This window comes from Orcinus orca, chromosome 2 (assembly GCF_937001465.1).
Source record: "Orcinus orca chromosome 2, mOrcOrc1.1, whole genome shotgun sequence".
In the NCBI taxonomy this organism is placed as follows: Eukaryota; Metazoa; Chordata; class Mammalia; order Artiodactyla; family Delphinidae; genus Orcinus; species Orcinus orca.
The window spans coordinates 101,664,662-101,686,491 of NC_064560.1; the positions used below are offsets into that span (position 1 = coordinate 101,664,662).

The following is a 21,830-nucleotide window of genomic DNA, read 5'->3' on the forward strand; positions in this document are numbered from 1 at the left end:
TTTTTAAAAACTAACTGATGGGCTTCCCTGGTGGCGCAGTGGTTGAGAGTCTGCCTGCCGATGCAGGGGACACGGGTTCATGCCCCGGTCCGGGAGGATCCCACATGCCGCGGAGCGGCTGGACCCGGGAGCCGTGGCCGCTGAGCCTGCGTGTCCGGAGCCTGTGCTCCGCAACGGGAGAGGCCACGACAGTGAGAGGCCCGCGTACTGAAAAAAACAAACAAAAAAACCCAACTAACTGATGCTTGAGAATGCATTGAGCTGAGAAGAGTACTAGTTTTTCTTAGGACAGTAAGAATCATCAAATATCTTTGAAAACCAGATTATGTGCAGTTGACTTCTCTTCCTTTCCCTTTGTGAAAATTCACAGAAGTTCAACCTTGTTCTTCCTGATATTGCCAGCTGAGGAAAATCTCTCACTAGATAATACTAAGCCAATTCTAAACTTATAAAAATTTGTCACAAGTTGTATTTCTGACAGAATTTTCAAATTCTTTTGTCAATTCTTGTAATAATCTTGGTTCTGCTCTCACCCCTTTTATGAATCACCGTGTAGATATGCATTTTTCAAGCTTACAGTGTTACACTGTCACATGTTGCCCAGATTTTTAGTCTATATTTTTCAGGATTGAAGCTTGCCTGAAATGGGCAACATTGTCTGCATGTGAGTAACTCATCAACTGTCATACGTGATCCTGGAACATAGTGATTTGAGATTTCAGATACTTCCCCAGTAGGTTCTTGCTTATCATTCCTTCTGGATCTTCTTTTTGCAGTGTGCATCATCAGATGCAACATTTGAAGGATTTTTTGAAAACTTGTATGGTTTAAATTTTTGTTGAAAGGAAGATGGCCATCTTTGCTTTATAATTACAAGGTATTTTCAGTTTTAGATTTCTAGACACCAATTAGAATAATCAATCCAATGAATTAAAATTTCTGCATCATCTATTTCCTTCTAGTCACCATTGTATACACCTGCATTCAACACTTCTCCACTTATGAACTGTATCAAGTTAAATTTTAGCCCACAGACGTGAAGGATGAAAGAATACTGTCAAAATAGCATGGTCCTGCATTTAGCAAATGCAGGACCTCCTTTTAGCAAAATAGCATGGTCCTGCATTTTTGTAAAAACATGGCATGATGAAGTTCTTCCTGCTGAATGAGAATACTGTATTTCCTTTTAGTTTTTAGAAATATATTGTTCACTCGTTGATTGTTGAGTTTGAGAAAATCTATCTAGGGACTTGGTCTAATTACACTTAGTCTGAGATTTCCCAAAGTTCACTGTCATTATTACAGTCTGAAGTGCTTGCTATCTACCTTTGCATTTATCTTTAGTTTCATCTAATAATTCTGAAATGTCTCCTCTGTTAGTTTTCTTCTGTTCATTATTAACAGAAAATAAAAAGTTCTGAGTTCATAACAGTAGTCAGTGAAAACTAAAGCAGATGAAAGGATCTGCCACCCTAAAATATGCCACTTTGACATAAGGATTATTTTGAGCAGAAGGCAATTGAGAACCAACAGATGCAGGAAGAGCCCTCTTCCCATCCCCCCCCCCGCCCCGCCCAAAATTAACTGCCTAAAAGCAGGGCATACATTTCTTTTTGTGAAGGTTCTTACCTTACTGCACCAGGAAAGGAAGAGTGACTCTTATCACCTAAGATGGAGAGTTGATAGATGAGTTTGCATAAACAGACCCAACTAAAATAACACTTATCTTCCATTAGTTCTGCCACGCATTTCCTAGTTTCTTCCCCAGGATTTATTGTCTCTCAAAGCCCCAATTCCCTTTCCTTTGTTAAAATGGTATATACACCCTGAGTCTAACTGCTTCTTTGAGTTTTACTTCTTTTCTGTGAACTCCAGTGTATGTAAATATTAATAAAAATTATGTGCTTTTTCTCCTGTTGATTTGTCTGTTGTTAATTTAATTCACAGGCCCCAGATACTGCAACCTAAAAGGGTAGAAGTAAAGTTTTTACTTCCTGACACAGACTACAAAGATAATGCCTTGAGTCTTCTATACCTTTTGGGAAGCTGATGCAGTATTTTGTGCAAAACAATAGGAAAACTCAAGAAAAGAAAGGTGAAGGATAATGTATTAGTGATGATTTATTTCACTCTCGCGTTATCCTTCTAGGCAATTAAAACGTTCTTCTGTTTTCTTATTATTTTAGTTTTTTTAAAGCATAGTTGGGAAAAATTGATGCTCAGTGGTGAAATAACACCTAGGATGATGGAATTAGCAAAATATTTTGAGGTGTAGGAAGAATAAAATCACTAATATCCCATAATGTATCTTAGATTTATAAAAGGAGTCTATGGGCTCACCTAGTAATTGTAAGATAGAATGATTTTTATTCTATTTTAAAGTAATAAGTTACTTTTCCCTTTGTTGTTTGAAGATCTCTAGGAAACAAAGTCATAAAATGTCAATTTTTAAAACTAGAACTGCTAAGGAAAGAAAATTAAGAACTGAACCTATGGACTCTGATAGTGTGCTGAAGGTTAATGGTTAGTTTGGACGGTAAGGTGCAGAGTTCCACTGCTTTCCAGCACTGCTTTCCTCCTACTACTATGATAGGTTTTTTTCACCCTTTTGCACTCCATCTCTAATGGAGTAAGGGTTCTACAAGGCTCTCCCTTTACCATGTACGTATCTTATGAAGCTGGATTTTCCTCACTTCAACAGAACAAGATGGTGTAACAGATTGAATACAGAAGCAGATAAGAGAATCCAGCTGTCTTTATGAACACAGATATTAAAATTAATGAGATTGTAAAAATGGAAAACAATGCCACTCTAAATTTTTGTTTTGGAAAATACAGCTATTTTTTATAAAAGTATTTGTGTTAATATGCAATGGGTTTGTTATAGTCACTTTTAAGTAAATTAATATATATTTCTTAAATTTCTCAGGTTGGGTTTGTAGGCTTCATCCTTAGAAGTTAATCAACTACACTCTTTTTTGCCAGGTTTGATTTCTTCAGCATGACAGCTGCCTGAATGCCTTTCAGTTGAGGGATATTAACCAAAGCAAAGATCATTAGTCTATGAAATAATTTGCTCCTTGCTTCTAGGCTCTACCCATGTGTTCCTTATTTTGTGGGTATTTGTTCTTAACCTTTGGCACGTTTGAGAAGCAAAACTTGGAGGGTTTGGGAGAGGTCTGGGGATTTTAGGTATATCCTAATCCCTATCGCCTTTGTTTACTCACTCATTTTGCTTTTCCTATTCAGGGTTTAAGATTATCTGACTTTGAACTATACAGGATTGCTGACTGCTGATAGAAAGGTCCTCATGGAACAAAATGCACCATGGAAGTGGCTTTGTTAAATTCCATGAGGAAAAATAAATAATATATCTCCCAACTGTATTGAATAGCAAAAGGTAAATAAGAAAATTGACACTACTTTTGACACTACATTGTTAGTATTTGTGTTTTTTTGAGAAGTTATAACACAAGATATCTTTCTAATTTTTCATTTCTTTTATTGTAGTGTTTTAGTGACTATAAAGTATTTCATGGTTATATTTCTTCCTCAAAATAAATAGTATTTGGAGATGGGTGGTATTATCCTTTATAGATGAGGAAATTGAGTTTCAGAAAAAGTTCATTTCATTCATTGTAATACTGGGTGCCAGACACTGCATATTCATTTTGTAAGGTGTGATACCGTGGTCTTCCCTCACTTCACCTTCAGCGTTTCTAGCTCAGAATTGTGTTCTCTTCTCTTTGGGTTAGACAGTGCAGGCCTGGCAGCACAGCCTCTGGTGGAAGTGCCAGCTCCTAGAGCATTTGGTCTATTCTCTGCCTCACTGCATTCTGGAAGCTTCTGGTACTAGTATAACCAAGCTCTGCATGCATTGGTGGAGAGTTATTGAAGAGTTTGGAATTGATAAGTGACACAATAAAAGCATTATTTTAGGAAATTGTTAATTTGGTGCTTCTGTATTGAATGGATGAAAGCAGATAGATCTGGATGCTGAGAGACAGTATAAAGTGAATCTTATAAAGTAAATCTGATGCTATAGGTGTGAGGTTCTATGAATGGAACCTTATGAATGGAAAGGCAAGGTTGGTTGTGGGAAATATTTTGAGGGAAGACTGTAGGACTGGGGAATTGATAGGATGAATGAAAGAGGGAAACATTGAAAAAAAACTGCAAAAGGGTGACAGTTTCATTTGAGGAAAAAGAGAAAGGCAAAAGTAGAATTGTTAAAAATCGGAGTAAGATTAATCTAACATAAAATTTACCATTCTTGACTAAAGTGTACAATTCAGTGGCATTTAGTATATTCACAATGTTGTGCAATCATCAGTGCTATCTAATCCCAGAATATTCTCAGTTTCTCAAACCCTTACCCATTAAGCAGTCTCTCCCCGCTTCTTCCCTCTCCCCCAGCTCCTGGCAACCACTGATCTGCTTTCTGCTCTATGGATTTGCTTATTCTGCGCATTTTATATAAATGGAAGCATAACATGACTGACTTCTTTCACTTTGCATAATGTTTTCAAGGTTCATCATGTTGTCACATATATCAGTACCTCATCTTTTTTTAATTCCCTTGTATGGATGTATCACATTTTGTCTATCCATTCATCAGTCAGTTGATAAACATTTAGCTTGTTTCTACTTTTTGGCTATTATGAATAATGCTGTAGAACTAATTTTTGAGGAAAAGTTAATGTTCAGTTTTGGAAATATTGAATTTGAGGTGAGTTTAAATATCCATATAGCAGTTTTCAGCAGTTAAGAGATGAAGGACTGAAACATAGTTAAGAAGTTAGGGTTGGAAGTTAATATTTGATGATTTTATAGGCTGCTATTGAGAACTGATAGCTAAGACTATGAAGTTTATTAGATTTGTCTTTTAGGAAACAATTTGTGTACGGCTAAGGTCTAAACTTTATAGAACCTGATTTTACATTGTTTAAGAAGGAAGGGAATATGAAGAATCTGTAAAGAGTTAAAAAGGAGGAGATGGATAGAGAACCAGTCTATTGGCATAGAGAAAATTACTGAGGAGCATGTCTCAAGAAATTGGGTTAGGACTTCCCTGGGGGTCAGTGGTTAAGACTGTGCTTCCACTGCAGGGGGCGTGGGTTCGATCCCTGATCGGGGAACTAAGATCCTGCATGCTGTGTGACATGGCCAAAAATAAATACCCTTATAAATAAATAAAAGGTTAAAAAAAAAAAAAGAAATTGGGTTAAAATTGATGCAAGATAAGGAAAATGAAAATGGAAGAAAGGGTTATTTGATTTGGCTGTTGGAAAGATTATTGGGATCTTAAGATGGATACCTTCAGCAGAATACTGTGTGGTAGAAAATGTAGCTGTCCTGCTGTGCTCAGCTCAGTTTTGACTGACAGAGTGGGTAGTGGTAACTGCTGTAGCCTGGATCAGGATCAGCAGGAGGTTTTAGAATACTTGGACCAAGTGGAGATGGTGCAAAGAGAGATTCCCCATACCTTGTTGTAAAGAAGGGTTGCTTTTATCAGTACATAGGAACTTTTAATGATTGTGCTGATTTGGATTGCTTTGTAGATTTAAGTAGTCTGCTCAAGCACAGGCTTTCTACTTATTAATATTATATTAACATTTTTTGTGTTAACAGAAATTTTAAAATTCTAAAAAGTTGGTTTGTCATGATGATTTGATACTTGAGATGTTTGCTCTGAATCAGTATCTGTTAAATAGATCTTGATATTGTTGGGAGTTCTGAGTTAAGCCATCAAACAGGCTTACTTATTAAAATGCAATTTATATTGTTTATTTAAAATTATTGGGGATTTCCCTGGCGATTCAGTGGTTAGGACTCCACGCTTCCACTGTGGGGGGGCCTAGGTTCAGTCCCTGGTCAGGGAGAACTGGGATCCTGCATGCCACGTGGGTGGCCAAAAAAAAAATTATCAACTGTTTTTTTTTTTTTTTTTCAGGAATTTACTTGCTTCGAATAAACTCAAGAATTTCATTCTGAGTGTTGTTTCATTCTTTACGTTGTACTTGAGAGTTTCTAGAAAATCTTTGGGTACAGTAGGTAGATTACTAAAATTCTTAATTTCTAATTCCAAAATGAACTTTCATAATTCAGCATTCTCAATTAGGGCAGTTTTTTTACTGAAATATGACAAATCCCCCTTTTCTTTCAGTCTAGGCAAAAAATTTACAAATACTAGATGAATATGTTTACAATATTAGGGTTGGAAGGATCCTTGGGGATCTTGAAAGTGACCATTTTCAATTGCATAATGTTTGAACTTTTCATATTTTTCTTTGGTGATCTGTCACATCTCAAGTTTATCTCATTTCCTGATATTTTAACTGCTGATTGTTTTGTTCTTATATGAAATCTGCCTCCCTGTTATTTTGGTCTTGTTCCTGGTGGAGGCAAATAATATGTGGCTGAAATCTCTGGCCTTCAAAGTGCCTGGGTTTGAATCCTTGTTCTACCACTTAGTTTTGTTACTTTGGGTAAGGTGCTTAATCTCTATAATTCAATTTCCACAGCTGTAAAGCAGGGACACTAATGGTGTCTGCCTCATAGAATTTTTTTGGGATTGGATGAAATGCATTGGATGCATGTATTTAATTAATTAGAAAATGGTAATAATTGTCATTATAAATAATAACTTATTATAACTTATAATAGTATGTAATGAATTAAGTAGTTGTATTGAAGCTCAAACTAGGAATGAAATTCTCTAGTTTACTCAAAACAAGTAAATATTAGCAGTGTTGTTATCGTTATTATCACTTGAGCCACAAGGAACGAGTCACCCTCTTGCCTTTTTTCTTATGACAAATTTTAAAATATCTGTAAACAGCTTTCACTTCTACCACCCCTGCTTCACGGTCTCATGTTTTTCCTAGGTTAGATATATTAGTCCTTTGACCTAGACAAAGCTTTAATTTTAATTCTTTGTAGTGGGCATCTGTTGTTTTTACTATCCAACATCCATTCACCCTTACCTCCCTTACCTTGGTAACATATGTCTTGATCTTGATTTTCCTGTGGGGAACCATCCCCTCCTCCAGTATTTATCTTGTGGGTGGTGTGTTGTACCCGCCTCCCCCCCCCCCCCCGCCCCTTTTGGGTCTCTGGTACCAGGAGGATCAATAGTGATTGGTTTAGGGAAGGGCATATGACTTTAGCCAAGCCAGTCAACTCCAATCAGAGCTGGTCCTTTTATCATTGTCCTGGTCTTGAATGTTGGAAGGTGTTAAGTTGAGCTACTGTAGTCATTCACAATGGGAGGACCCTTTCTGAGGATAGAATCAGAATAGAGGAAGTGAAGCCTAGGGATGGAGAGAGAAAAACCAGGTTTACGTATCATTGTTTAAAATGTGCCTACAGCAAATGCTGTAAATGAGCCAATAAATTCTCTTTTGCATAAGCCAGTTTAAGTTGGGTTTTCTTTCTGTTACTTAAAAGTTGAAGGAGTCATAGCCAATACACAGTATTCCAAGTGGGGATTGAATCCGACAGAATAGAATAAAACCATCATCTCTTTGACTTTAGACTCAAATTCTTCTATTTTGACACTGTATCACAAGTCTGATTGTATCAGTTCCTGCTTAAAATCCCCTCAGTGGCTTTCCAGTTGCTCTTCGGGTAAGGACAGAATTCCTTAACATGGTCTTCAAAGTGCAGCATTGTTTGACTCCTATCTTACCTCCCATTGTATACCATCTTGCTCTCTTTTCCAGTCACACTGGTTTCTTTTCAGTTTCTTATATTTGCTGTGCCATGGATCTTTTGCACATGCTGTTGCTTTTGCATGGAATGCTTTCTTCCCTCTCCTGTTTGCCTAGTTAACTCTAACTCATTCTTCAAATAACAATTAATCATTGCTTCCTTAGGGGAGCCAGTTTTGATTATGCTAACTAGACCTAACTTCCTTACTCTGAGTTTTAAAATTCCTTGTCCATAGCCTTCATAGCACATATTGTCAGTTTAATCTGTTTGTATGAGTGTTTGTCTCTGTCTCTAGACTGTAAGGTTCATGAGTGCAAGACCTGTGTCTTAATTTTTGACCATCATTGTATTCCTGCCTGGCACGATGTCTGGCACATAGTGCATGTTTATGTACTTTTTATTTTTGGATGTGAACCACTTTTAAAGTCTTTATTGAATTTGTTATGATATTGCTTCTGTTTTTTGTTTTGGTTTTTTGGCCCTGAGGCATGTGAGATCCTAGCTCCCTGACCAGGGATTGAACCCTCACCCCCTGCATTGCAAGGCGAAGTCTTAACCGCTGGACTGCCAGGGAAGTCCCTAGATGTACTTTTTAAATGAATGAACTTTGGACTTACTGCCTCTCTGGTAACTAAAACTGATAAATAGTATATCTTCAATTTATATTTTTTGTAAATTTTGGTTTTTGAGCAAATACAAAACTAATTTTATGCTAGATTTTACCATTCATCCTACTTTGTTGAGATCTTTTGAAAGTCTCTTTTGTTATTTAACATGCATTATACTATTTACTCATCTATAAATGTAATCTGTACACAGTATGGTCTTTATCCAAATTATTGCTGTGAATATTGCCCTTTGTTAAGATATATAAGACATTGGAATGCCTTTCTTATTCCTGAACCATAACCGTATCTGTATCTTCAATCAGTATTATTATCCACTGCATCACATAGCAAACTCTGATGTGTGGGACTGGGGGTAGGGCAGGGGAAGGAATAAGGATTCATACTTTTTACTCTACACACTTCTGTATGTTTGAGTCCCCATTTAATGAGTATTTTTACTTTAAAAAAACACTAATGAAAACATCTTTCCTTTAGAGATTAAGGGGTATGTTTCTCCCATGGCGGGGCATTTCCAAATCCTCCAGCTAGATGTGATTACTTTTTTTCAACCCCTGACCTAGAGATTCTTAGCCTTTTTGGTTCATAAACCTTATAACAGTTTGATGCCCCAGAAAATGTATGTGTGCACAGAATTTTGCACAGTTCTTATTTCTGTGGTTTCCTCAGCACCTTGTCATGAACCTCTGCTATAGCATTTCCAATTTTTATTTTTGTTATCTTTTTTGGAGTATAATTGCTTTACAATGTTGTGTTAGTTTCTGCTGTACAACGAAGTGAATCAGCTATATGTATACATATATCCCCTCCCTCTTGGACATCCCTCCCCACGCCATCCCACCCATCCAGGTCATCACAGAGCACCGAGCTGAGCTCCCTCTGCTATATGGCAGGTTCCCACTAGCTATCTGTTTTATACATGGTAGTGTATATATGTCAATCCTAATCTCCCAATTTATCCCCCCCCTTCCCCCCTGTGTCCACATGTCCATTCTCTACATCTGCGTCTCTATCCCTGCCCTGGAAATAGGTTCATCTGTACCATTTTTCTAGATTCCACCTATATGCATTAATGTACAATATTTGTTTTTCTCTTTCTGACTTACTTCACTCTGTATGACAGACCATCCACATCTCTACAAATGACCTAGTTTCTTTCCTTTTTATGGCTGAGTAATATTCCATTGTATATATGTATCACATCTTTATCCATTCATCTGTCATTGGACATTCCAATTTTTATTATTGCAGCTACCATGCCCTGTTTCGTATGATATTTATATATTTATCATAATCCCCCTACCAGATAGTTTCTTGAGGTAGGGACTTTTTTCTTTGAGGATTGTGCCTTGCGTTAGATAGAAAATGGTTAAGTGTATTATTTTTTTAAACTTTTAATTATTTGTATTATGAAGTATTTTTATTGTTTTTCGAAAATCTGAGCTCACTAACTTGGAGAATTGGTTTTCACTTGTAGTGGAGGTAAAAGAACCCTTTTCCTTTATCCTCTTAGGTTAAGTGCCTGGGATCTGCAAATTAAGTTGATGAAAGACAGATTAATAGGAGAAAAGGTGTACAAATTTTATTTGATGTTAATTTAACTTTTACGTTAATGGAGGTGTTCATCGAAAAAAATGAAGACTAATGAGGTGGTTAGACATGGGGGCTTATATACCATTTTTTTAAAAGATGGTAAATTTCGGGAGAGTGGCAGGTCAAAGGAAAAGAGGTTTGGGCTTCTAGGAGTGGTAAATTGAGGGAATGTACACATATGGGGGAAACTAATGGAAGATTAGGGCTATTTTAGTAAGGTTTGTTTGTGCAGCCCCATCTCGATGCCGACTTTCTGTCTCCAGTGATAATGGTAGTTTTTCCTCCTCCTGGAATGGGAGAGGGAAAGGGGAAGACCTTCACAATGGGAAATGTATGTCCTGCTTTTAGACAGATAGGAGGAGGGCAGAGAGCTCTTTCTGTGTTTCCTGCTTCTTAATTGCTGAAGTGGCATATGTTGATCCTATAGGCTTTAAGGAATTCTGGATTTCTTCTAATTTCAGAGAATTAAAGTGTTAATTCTTTGATTACCTACCTTCAGAGAATGAAGTTTTTTCTGTAAATTAGGAGGTGGACAGGAGAAGCTGGCCTAATTGCTTTTTAAGCCTTATTCTTGGAAGTAGCTAGGGCAGCCTCTTTCAAGACCTGGATTTTCCCTATCCTTGTTCTGATCTCATTGTAGGCCACTTCTTTCAAGGCTGACTCCCAACCCTTCCCCTTCTCTGTTTGCATCTTTCTCTTAAGATTCCTGAATGAATCTTTTTTTTTTTTTATTTTGCCGTACGCGGCCCTTTCATTGTTGTGGCCTCTCCCGTTGCGGAGCACAGGCTCCAGACGCGCAGGCTTAGCGGCCATGGCTCAAGGGCCTAGCCGCTCCGCGGCATGTGGGATCTTCCCGGACCGGGGCACGAACCCATGTCCCCTGCATCGGCAGGCGGACTCTCAACCACTGCGCCACCAGGGAAGTCCAATCATCTTTTTTAAAAATGACATTTGAAATTTTTGGTTTATTTTAAAAATAAAACTATGTAATATCCATACTCTCCCTTTTTAAGGTCGTTTTCTCCCTTTCTTGAAGTGACCATTTCCAGAAGGCAATGTTCTACTTCAAATAAAAATTAGAGTCTTTCAGAAATTGGGTGAGATTTGATGAAATATCTTCTAGAGTTTCTGTAATTCCCCAGTATTTTGTCTGCAGTATTTTAGCTGCTAGTGATCAGATGTTTTTAGTTGTACATTTTGTGTGGTTAGAATGTGCAATTTTCAAGAATAAGTCTGTGGTTTTTAACAGTAACAACTAGACTGATTCTGAAAAAGATAGATGTTTAGTTTTCTAACAATAAAACAAAAGCCATAAAAGGAGGAAATACTGATTTAAAATTTCATCTACTTAATGTTTTTAAATAAAAATTATAAGTTATTTATAAAATTTCAAATTTAAATACCTGAATTTTATGAAATCAAATTTCTGTGGGTCTCTCTTTCAATTATATACAGGTTTATCTTATGATTTAAGGTTTCTATTTGCGTGACTTGTCTTAGAATGTCAAAGTAGACGTGATCATTCTCTGCTTTTCTAATCCTGTTAAAATTAATTTCCACGATGGAATCAGTAGGTGATGGATACTAAGTGATAAAAAACTGGAATTTTAAACATGACTCTTCTTCTTCAAAAGACCGTATGCTTTTAAGATAATGAACATTAAATTAAAATTAATTTTTAGTATCTCCTTGAGATAGTGGAAATTCTTGAGAGATCATAAAACCAGGGTTGGAAATATTAGATTGTTACTCATAGTTAAGAACCCACTTCGAATCCTTAGAGCTCTATTCATTTGGGATTAGAATTCTAAAATTATAGACCTCCATTTCAGTATGACATTAATGACAAAGACTAAAGAATTATTTATAAAATGAAATAGAACATAAACCAAAGCTTTAAGTCAGTGGGATGATTTGAATGCCTGATTTCTTGTGACATTTGTGAGAGGAGAAAAGTGATAAATCAGACTTTTTTGAACAATGTTCCATGACCCTGTGTCATCCAAATCATTCCTCTGAAGAACTCTTCTAAGTATATAAACAAAATTGTTAAAGGTTTAATGTTTCTTATAGCTAGCATGTTAATCTTAGACTAAATTTATGTTAGTTGAACTTTATTTTTATGTGTTATTTTGAATATAAATTTTCACCGTTTGAAATGATTATATTAATTTCTGTTTCACATTTTCCCTTTTTTTTTTTGATGTGGACCATTTTTAAAAATATTTATTGAATTTGTTACAATACTTCTTTTGTTTTATGTTTTTGGTTTTTTTGGCCCCAAGACATGTGGGATCTTAGCTCCCCGACCAGGGGTTGAACCCACACCCCCTGCATTTGGAAGGCGAAGTCTTAACCACTGGACCGCAAGGGACGTCCTCTCACATTTTCCCTTTTATGTTAAGTTAATCATATCTGGTTTTGTTGTTGCCAACTTCTTGGTTAGTAATGTAACCCCCAATTAAAACATAATTTTTTTTTTTTTTTTTTGCGTTACGCGGGCCTCTCATTGTTGTGGCCTCTCCTGTTGCGGAGCACAGGCTCCGGACGCGTAGGCTCAGCGGCCATGGCTCACGGGCCCAGCCGCTCCGCGGCATGTGGGATCTTCCCGGACCGGGGCATGAACCCGCGTCCCCTGCATCGGCAAGCGCACTCTCAACCACTGCGCCACCAGGGAAGCCCCAACGTCATTTTTTATGATGAAAAAAAAAACAAAGATTAACTTCATAATGTGATTTCTTGGATTATTTTTTCGAATAACTCTAAGTTTTGGGGTCTGGTTAGATGGAGAACTTAACCATTTACCTTATTCTTCACATTCACTTTTGTATTCTATTTACCACCTACTCATTTTTAAAAATGATTTTTTTAGAATTAAATTATGGGGATTCATATATAATGAAAGTGCTTTTTTAAAAATGGAAATGGTATAAGACACTTTATCCAAGTGTTAATTTTTATATGTTGGTAATTTTGAATTAGATACTTATTTTATTCTATAAGATTAGTAGAGTGTATAATTTAAGTGTTGATAAATTATAGGTGTGTGTTATGTGCATATGAGGGTTTAACATTTTATATGTTACTGAGTGTTTTAACTAGTTTATAAATGCTTTTTTAAAAGATGAAAATATCGCAGGATAGATTAGACAGCCACATTCCAGAAGGTTTATTTATAAAGCTAAACTTTTATTATGAGGGATCTACTGTAATGAAGATCCTGTAAGACAAAATGATTTCTAAATGCTCAGCTGATAGCTAGCTTATAAATTTCAGTATAATAATGAAATTGTGATCTGTTTTTAGAGTTCTTTAAAATGGAATTTAGCCCAGAGTTAAAAGTGGTTAAGATTTATTCAGTGATTTCTGTGTGCCAGGCATTGAGCTATGTGCTTTATGTATATTATCATTTAATCTCCATTATAACTCTGTGAATTAAGTTTTATATATATATATGCATATATATGCATATATACGTGTGTGTGTGTGTGTGTGTGTGTGTGTGTGTGTAGGCAAAGCACAGAGATTAACTTGGCCAAGGTCATACAGTTAATAAGTAGTTGAGTCAGAGTTTGAACCTATTATTCTTCACCAAATTTTACTGTTTATGGTTAATAAATGTTTAAAGTATACATTAAAGTATAAAAAGCTGAATTAAACCTTAGAGATAATACAACTGAACTAAGAGCTGAGACCCAGAATTGTAAGGTAACTTGACTGAAAGTTGTGCCAGTGCTGGGGCTATGACTTGCTTCTTCTGGCTTCTAGCCTAGTACTCTTTTTATGTGTAGACTCCACAGCTGTGGATTGTGGAATGGCTTAATTTCCCCCTTACCAGAGAGTGTATAGGACTAAATGCATTACTTTTATTATTTAACACAGTGACATTGCATCAGGTGGTATCTATCAATGGCTAAAAGTAAAATTTTCAAACCGTTTAAAATTTAGACCCCACATTTCCTTTGACTTAAATTTTTTGTAGGAAAAAATCCTTAAGATATAGTTTAATTTTAGATATATAAAATCTGAAACAAAAAATAATAAAGTAGAAATTATAATTTTTTATGTGAGCAGTCTCCAAAAGTCAATGAGTTATAATATAAAAAAGTCTTGTAAGTCATTTACTTGGAATTCATTTAGAAACAATCATATTAAACATGGTCATATAATTTCTACCTGAGTCAGTAGCTGAAGTGTAGTGTATTCTCTTCTTCTGGCTGTTTTGGAGCCACCTCTGAGCTGCAGAAGCTGTTGAAACCTTTTGGAGCTTTGAGATCCCCACTGCATACCTTCGTTGGATATTTCACTGCACTGGCAGCTGAATTCCATGCCTTACCACTAAAATTCTGAAGTGGTGACTTGAGAGATTTTGACCGTGATAGTTTTGGCGTGTTCCAGTGGCTGACATGCCAAAGGAATCCATTAAAGTGTTTGTTTATTAACCAGAATGAAATAAGGCAATGACTCTTTAGACCAGCATTGTCCAGTAGAAATGTTCTGTAGCTGCACTGTCAAATGCAGTAGCCACCAGCCACATGTGACTTTGAACATTTGCAATGTGGTTAGGGAAACTGAGGAACTGAGTTTTAAATTTTATTTAGTTTTAATTAAACTTAAATAGTCACCTGTGGCTAGTGGCTACTGTGTTACACAGTGCAGCTTTTGGCTGAATTACAGTTCTAATTGCCAGCTTTTTAGTGTGTTTGCTAGTGTGTCAGTTGAGGTTCCTAAGTAGCTACTATGATCCTCAGGCTTCTGAAGTAGGTTATCTTAAAGTCATCTTTATAGTCATAGGCAGCGGATATCTTGTTCATATGGACAGGTCATTTATTAATTGAATATTTGTAAATTGAGTACTAATTTTAAAGTTTTGCTAAATGATATTTATATGATCACTTAACAAAAATGTTATATGTGAGTCTCATAAGCTGTGTAATTAAGGCTCTTAGAGAATATTCTGTATTCTTGGTACTAGGAGGTCCTTAATGTTGAGCAAGAATTGTCATGTATCTGCTTAGGTACTGCTGATGTTAGTTTAGGGGCAAGCTACAACTATTCAAATAATTGAGTTAAAGAGACCTCATAACTTGGTGAATTTAGTTGAACACAATATTCACTAGAGTCTCTTGTAATAGTAATTTAAACATTTGTAGCAATAACTTCTGAGATTAAAATAATAATTTTTCTTTCCTGTGGACTAATTCAATCCAAATAACTTGGAAATTAAAAAGCAGGAAAACTAGCTTTTGTCAGCCTGAGAATAAAGAGGAATGTGAAGATTGTATTAGCTGTGTATCTTAATATTTTAGGTGTCTGCCATCTAATTTTTTACTTTTTTCCTTTATAAGTAAAGCAGTTTTAAAAATTTTTGTATATTTAAAAAAATTTTTGCTATTGTATGTGTGGGAATCCAGAAAGCAAATTCTTGTTTTAAATAAGGCAATTCAATTTTTTAAAAATAGATTTTGGGTCTTTGTTGCTGCGTGCGGGCTTTCTCTAGTGGCACCAAATGGGGGCTACTCTTTGTTGTGCGTGGGCTTCTCGTGGTGGCTTCTCTTGTTGCGGAGCACGGACTCTAGGCACGCGGGCTTCACTAGTTGTGGTGCACGAGCTTAGTTGCTCCGCAGTATGTGGGATCTTCCCAGACCAGGGCTCGAACCCATGTCCCCTGCGTTGGCAGGAGGATTCTTAACCCCTGCGCCACCAGGGAAGCCCCAATTCAAATTTTTATATGTTTATTCTAAAAGCATTTGTTTTGAATTATAAACATATTTATTATAAATTTTTGAAGGCAAATACTGTGACTTATTTATCTTTGTTTTTTCCCTAGAACTTTGTACATTACCTTACATACAGAAAGCAATGAGTATGATTAGTTTGAATAGTTATTTTTTGAATGAATTAATCTATGATGAAGTACTATATCCAATTAATTTTTTCCTTTTAAGTTTCATTGATTAAAAAACCCAGAGAAATATAAACTAAAACTTATTTAAGATTATGTTGTATTATGGAATGTGAAGAATAGGTAACAGTTAAAGATTAATGTCACTTAGCATCTGAAAAATTCAGATTTATTAAAATAGTACATTATGAGGCGATTATTCATTTTTACACAAGGATGCTTTTAAAAAAGTATTTGTAATTTAATAATTTCAGACTTCTTCAAATAGTAAGAGCTTAATAGAATCACCATTTCAGTTATTAAATTTGGGTTCATTCAAGAAAGAACCAGTTATGTAGAGTGAGTTAAATGTTTATGTTAAACTTATCAAATTTAAAAATTGAGCTTTTTATAGGAAAAATAATTAAGTATGTGTATATTTAATTTAATGAAATCCACTTTAATACTAGGTATCTTCATTTTATAGGAAGGAAAAGAGATAACTTGCTGCCTTGTGTGGAGTCACATGATGATCAAAATTAGATCCAAGAATTTCTAAACCCCAAGTTTCACATTTCAATATTTGGCTTTACTTAAAGTGACTCATAAAATTGACTGATGTCTTGTGTCAGTACTTAAATGACAATTTACAGAAAGTCAGCTCTTCAACTTGATTGGCGACAACGCTTTTCAGCCAAAAAGTAAGTGTTGCTGCCACTACTGATACTAGTGTATGTGGCTTTTGTACCAATAACTTTGCGTCAGGAGAAAGGATGAGAGGTAGGCACATTTCCTTAAAAACAACAACACTTAAAATTGTTAAGGTAGCAAATGCTCACATAAAAACAAATAATGTGAATTAAAATATGAGTAAAGTAGAAATGAAATGATTTCTCTCTGTGCCTGGTGATTGCTACTATTATTAGTTTGGTATACATAGTCATGTATGTTTCTTTTATGCATAGACAAAAATTAATTATTTCTAAAAAAATTGTAAAGCTGTTACGTATCTTCAGTAATTTTTTTCTCAACAATATATCCTGTATATATTGACAATGGCAGTACCGTGCTAAAAAGAGTAAGGAAGATCTTTGTCTTCTGCATGAGTTTGGTAGGGCTGCCATGACAAAGTATCATAGACTAGATGGCTTAAATGACAGAAGTTTATTTGCTCACAATTCTGGAGCCTAGAAGTCTAAGATCAAGGTGTTGGTAGGGTTAGTTCCTTTTGAGGGTCGTGAGGGAAGGATCTGTTCCAGGCCTCTCTCCTTGGCTTATAGGTGGTCATCTGCTTCCTATGTCTTCAGGGTGTCTTTCCTTAATACGTGTATCTGTGTCCTGATCTGCTATTCTTCTTTCTTTTTTAAAAATAATTAATTAATTTTGGCTGTGCCAGGTCTTAGTTGAGGCACATGGGATCTTAGTTGCAGCATATGGACTTCTTAGTTGTGGCATACATGTGGGATCTAGTTCCCTGACCAGGGATCAAACCTGGACCCCCTGCGTTGGGAGCGCAGAGTCTTACACACTGGACCACCAGGGAAGTCCCCTGATCTGCTCTTCCTTTAAGGAAACTGGTCATAGTGGATTAGCGCCCACACACTGTCCCATTCATATATATGTGTGTATATATATATGGTATATAGCTATATATGCCCTCTTTATATATCTAGTTAAGCATCACTTGTATCCATCTCCATTGCTGTTACTTTAGTTTAGACCTTCAGTACTGTTTCTCTTTTTTCCTTCCTCCCCTCCTCTTACTCTTCCTTTTTCTCCTCCACCTCAGCTTAAAGTAATATATATACATAGTTTTAAAAAATCAAACAACCTAAAAAGGCTTTAAGGGGTTTAACCTAAGTTTCTTGAAGAGTGCTTATGCACATATATATATATGTGTGCTGTCTGTTGCATAGTCAGTTTTAACCATTTTCTAATGATGTTTATCATGAGGATTTATGCTTTCTTACAGCTACGCCTTCCTTCCCTCTAAGTATCTCCCAACATAAAAAATCAAATCTGTATTTGATATTTTCATTATGGTGACCATATAAATACTGTTCACTGACAAGCATGGTAATATGCTATTAATATGCCATTATATATAGAATAGCATATGAGAGGATACATTTCTTTTTATTTTTTTTCTTTCTTCTGGTGTACCCAGCAATTAATACTTTTCATGTTTTTTAATTTGCTAACTTGTATTGAAGTCTATAGCTAAATCTTCTCACACTCTGAAGAGCCTCTCAATTCAGGTTTTTATACTGTAAAACTTGTCAGGTAGTTTAAAAGTTTATACTTTAATCATCTTTTCTTTGGCCTCCTAGAGACATTGCTCCTGAAGGTACTGTTCTCCTGAATTAGTCTGGACTGGTTGTTCTCTAGGCCTACTGAACTTCTGTTGTTCTGGGACTTTGTATTGTGGTGAATGCCATGTTTTCTTCATCCTGTGTCTTCCTCTTTCTTGACTGAGTCTCATGTTTTGGTGGATTGTATAGTAGCTTCCTGAGAAAGGGTGCCTGGGAAGTAAATCTTGTGTGATGTTGCTGGTCCTTACTCTCACACTTGATGAAAAGTTTGAATTCTAAATTGAAAAATAATTCTGGTAAGAATTTTATAAGTATTACCTTGCTGTCTTTTAGTTTCTGTTCTTATTACTCTTGATCTTTTCTATATGATCTGTTTCTGCCCCCCAACCCCTACAGATCTGAGGATATTCTCTTTATCTTTTTTGTTCTGAAATTTGGTAATTATATGTCTTGATATAACTTTTTTCTTGATTGTTGTACTGAGTATTAGTGGGATCTTTCAACCAAGAGATTTTTGTCTTCTGATCTAGGAAATTTTCTTACATTATTTCTTTGATAACCTACCCCCTGCTTTTTCTCTATTCTCGTTCTATAAATTTTATTAGGTGAGTGTTGTACTTTTGAAATTGATTTTCTAACAACCTTGTGTTCTCTGTTTTGTTTACATATATACTTGTGTGTGTGTACGTATGTATGTATATATAAATTTTTTTTTTCTCTCGTAGTTCCACCTTTGAGGACATTTTGTTTTTTTTAACTGAATTTAAAAATTTGGCTATCGTATTTTTAGTTCTATTTTTGTTTCTGAACATTACTTTTTATAACATCCTTTTTTGTCTCATATCTCTAAAAATGCTAATTATATTTTTTCTAGTATTTGTCTTGCTTTTTGCATTATCTCTTTTCCTTAGGACTCTTTATCTGTTTTATTGATTTTGGTCTGAAAGACAAGAGGTTTTCCGAAAATTTCTGGTGCTAATTGGTTGTCTATTACTGAGGCACTGAAATGTTTCCTAGGAGGTCTGTGCTTGGTCAGGACTTCTAGGGTGGTGATATTTACTGTATGTTCTTTGGTCTGTTTCTTCAGGTGGGAAATGTCTAATTTTCCCGGATTGGAATAAGCCTCACTTTGTTCTTTTATTTTAGCCTAGCACCTCATCCCTGCTTTGCTGTGTACCTGGCATTCCTGAATTTGATTCAGTTTTTCTGTTATATCTCCCACCTGTTGCCTCTTATTCTTAGTTTATCTGCCTTTTGTTAGTACATTTTTTTTTTTTGGATAATGGTTAGGTGCAATCTTTTTTTGAAGATATAATCATATTCTAGGCATATGACTGAAACTGACTTTGTTTCCAAATTTCTGTCCACTGTAAAGAACTACTGTCAACTATCATCCATCTGTCTATCTATCTGTCTACCTATCTATCATCTCTTTATCTAAATCTTACTAGTTTATATCTTAGAGAGTGAGCTCTGGGTTTCTCATTGTTGCTACCATGCACTAACTATAAATATGAATTCAGAAATTGCTATTAGGATTATTAAAGTAGATCTTAAATATCATACTATGTATTACAAAAAATGCATTTATTTTTCTTTTTGAAAATAAGGTTTGCTTCTCTCCTTTTGAAAATTAGATAAATCAAAAATGGCAGAACTCTTTATGGAATGTGAAGAAGAAGAGTTGGAACCATGGCAGAAGAAAGTAAAAGAGGTTGATGATGATGATGATGATGAGCCGATCTTTGTTGGAGAGATATCAAGTTCAAAACCAGCAATTTCAAGTGAGCATTTACTTTTAGTGAAGCCCAGTTTTGTAAGATACTGTTTCTAATAGAAAAACTTGTGAACTGTTTTATAGGTATTAAGTTCTTGTTCCTCTGTAGGGAGTTAGGGATGACAGATTGGGTGGGAGGTCAGTAAGAATTTCAGAGTCAGGGTTTTGATTGGGGACTTAAGGAAGGAGGTAAGAGGTTAAAATATCAGATGTGAGAAAAAGAAACGGACTAAGATTAGCTGGTGACACTGGAGGTCTTTTCATATTAGAAATCATAATTTTTAGTGGAGCCAGGTAAACCTATTTATATTTTTGTTCATTTTCTTTTTTCCTCTTTTAAACTGAGAAACAGAAGAGTTTAGAATATTTTGCTTAAAATGTCAGAATACACTAAATAAGTTTGGGTTAGTCTCAGGTAGGGGTTCTTACATCTAAGCAACTGCCTCATTGCAGTGTCATCTATACATAGCTACAGAATATATAGGCAGTGAATGATTTCAGTTAGAGTAACTCGATTTGACATTGTTACATTGTTAAAGACAAACGACACTTGTTAAAACGTCCACTCAAAAATGTATGGAAGTACAGAGAAATAATGTACAAATTTCAGGAGAGAAAGAGAAAATAGATCCCTTCCCACTGCATTTACATGTTTATTTGCTTGTTTAAGTCAGGAGAATTTACGAAAGAATGTAACCAGCATACTAGTGTTTTCTTACCAAGTTAGTGCATAGAAGTGTAATTAAGAGACTACTTTTAAATTTTCTGAAGGCCTGGCTCTTCCTTCTGTTGCCTCTAAACTTGGAATGGCATTTTTAGTCAGTTTTATTAGAGGAAGAATAGCTTAACCAATTGAATTCTCAGTAGCATTTTTTTGTGGCAGATTGATAATAACTCCTAGAGGTTCTAAGTGGAGTGCCACTTCGATTATAAATTGAACTAGGCGTGATGGCATGCTTCTTGATGATAGTGGAACATAATTATATATTCTCTTAATTACTGTTTCTTGCCACTGTGATTATTTTATACTGGAATATTACCATATTGCAAAATTGTTACTCAAGTTCTCTTATTGAAAAGATGACAGTTAAGATTTAAGTTGAATTTATATTGATTGTAGATGACTGTTAACAGTATTCAACTGGAATAACATATATTAGTTTTAAAATAATTCTGTCAGAAGGAGATTGACCAGGAAGAATTTCTTTAGTGTACTCTTAAGATGCACAATTTAAATGATTTTATTGCTGTTTATGTATAAGCCATAAAATATTTTAACATATGGAGTATGAGCTAAATGTTTATATACAGTTGCCAGAAAGGAAGGTACGAACTTTTGTAGAATACAAACACCAGAAGGACTTTAGCAGTAGTTCTCTGATGGTTTGAGTAAATACTTAATCTTGAATTTCTGAATGAAAATGGGGTCAAGTTGCTTGAGCAGATTTTTCTCCTTTAAGACATCTCTAGTACTTAGGTATAGAGCACTGCATTGCCATTTTCAGAAAACAGTCCTACTTTTATATGGCCCTTTACTTTATAGAATTATTTTATGGGAGCTGGTTCCTTTCTACTACGAGGGGAAAAAAGGAAATTTATATGAGGTCTGGTGTTTGTGCTTTTACCTTTTTCTAACCAACAATTTCAGGCAATCCTTACTCTTCTAAATTTTAGTTTGATTACTGAAAAACCTGTAATTAGGAACTTTAAACTGCAATTAGGAACTTTAAACTGATCCTGAAAGTCATATTATGTTCTGACTTCTGGTATAGTGATAAATTTGAAGCCCCTTAAGTTGTAAGATATTCTGGTAAACTGTGTGTTCACTGCAGTCTGTATTCTCTGATAGTTTCCCTTTAGGACTCAGTAACGGTGCAGATAATCCAGTGAGATCCCTTATAATGATACTTCAGGGCTTATAAGGG

At 35.5% G+C, this 21,830-nt stretch overlaps 1 protein-coding gene across 12 annotated transcripts in view; it reads left to right on the forward strand.

Moving 5' to 3' along the window:
- ZNF280D (zinc finger protein 280D) overlaps positions 1-21,830 on the forward strand; it is a 120,579-nt gene that overhangs the window by 4,267 nt on the left and 94,482 nt on the right. For 5 of the 12 annotated variants that reach the window (XR_007475549.1, XM_049705986.1, XM_049705983.1 and 2 more), the window contains exons 2-4: positions 3,250-3,400; positions 8,200-8,340; positions 19,766-19,912. Coding sequence is in view for 10 of the 12 variants with exons in the window: in XM_049705986.1 (XP_049561943.1) it covers positions 8,310-8,340; positions 19,766-19,912 (178 nt within the window). In the remaining 2 variants the exon portion in view is untranslated. Of the gene's footprint in view, positions 1-1,947; positions 2,096-3,249; positions 3,401-8,199; positions 8,341-16,303; positions 16,518-19,765; positions 19,913-21,830 lie in introns of those variants that run through there. The other 7 variants (XM_049705984.1, XM_033436977.2, XM_033436981.2 and 4 more) reach the window with 7 other exon arrangements.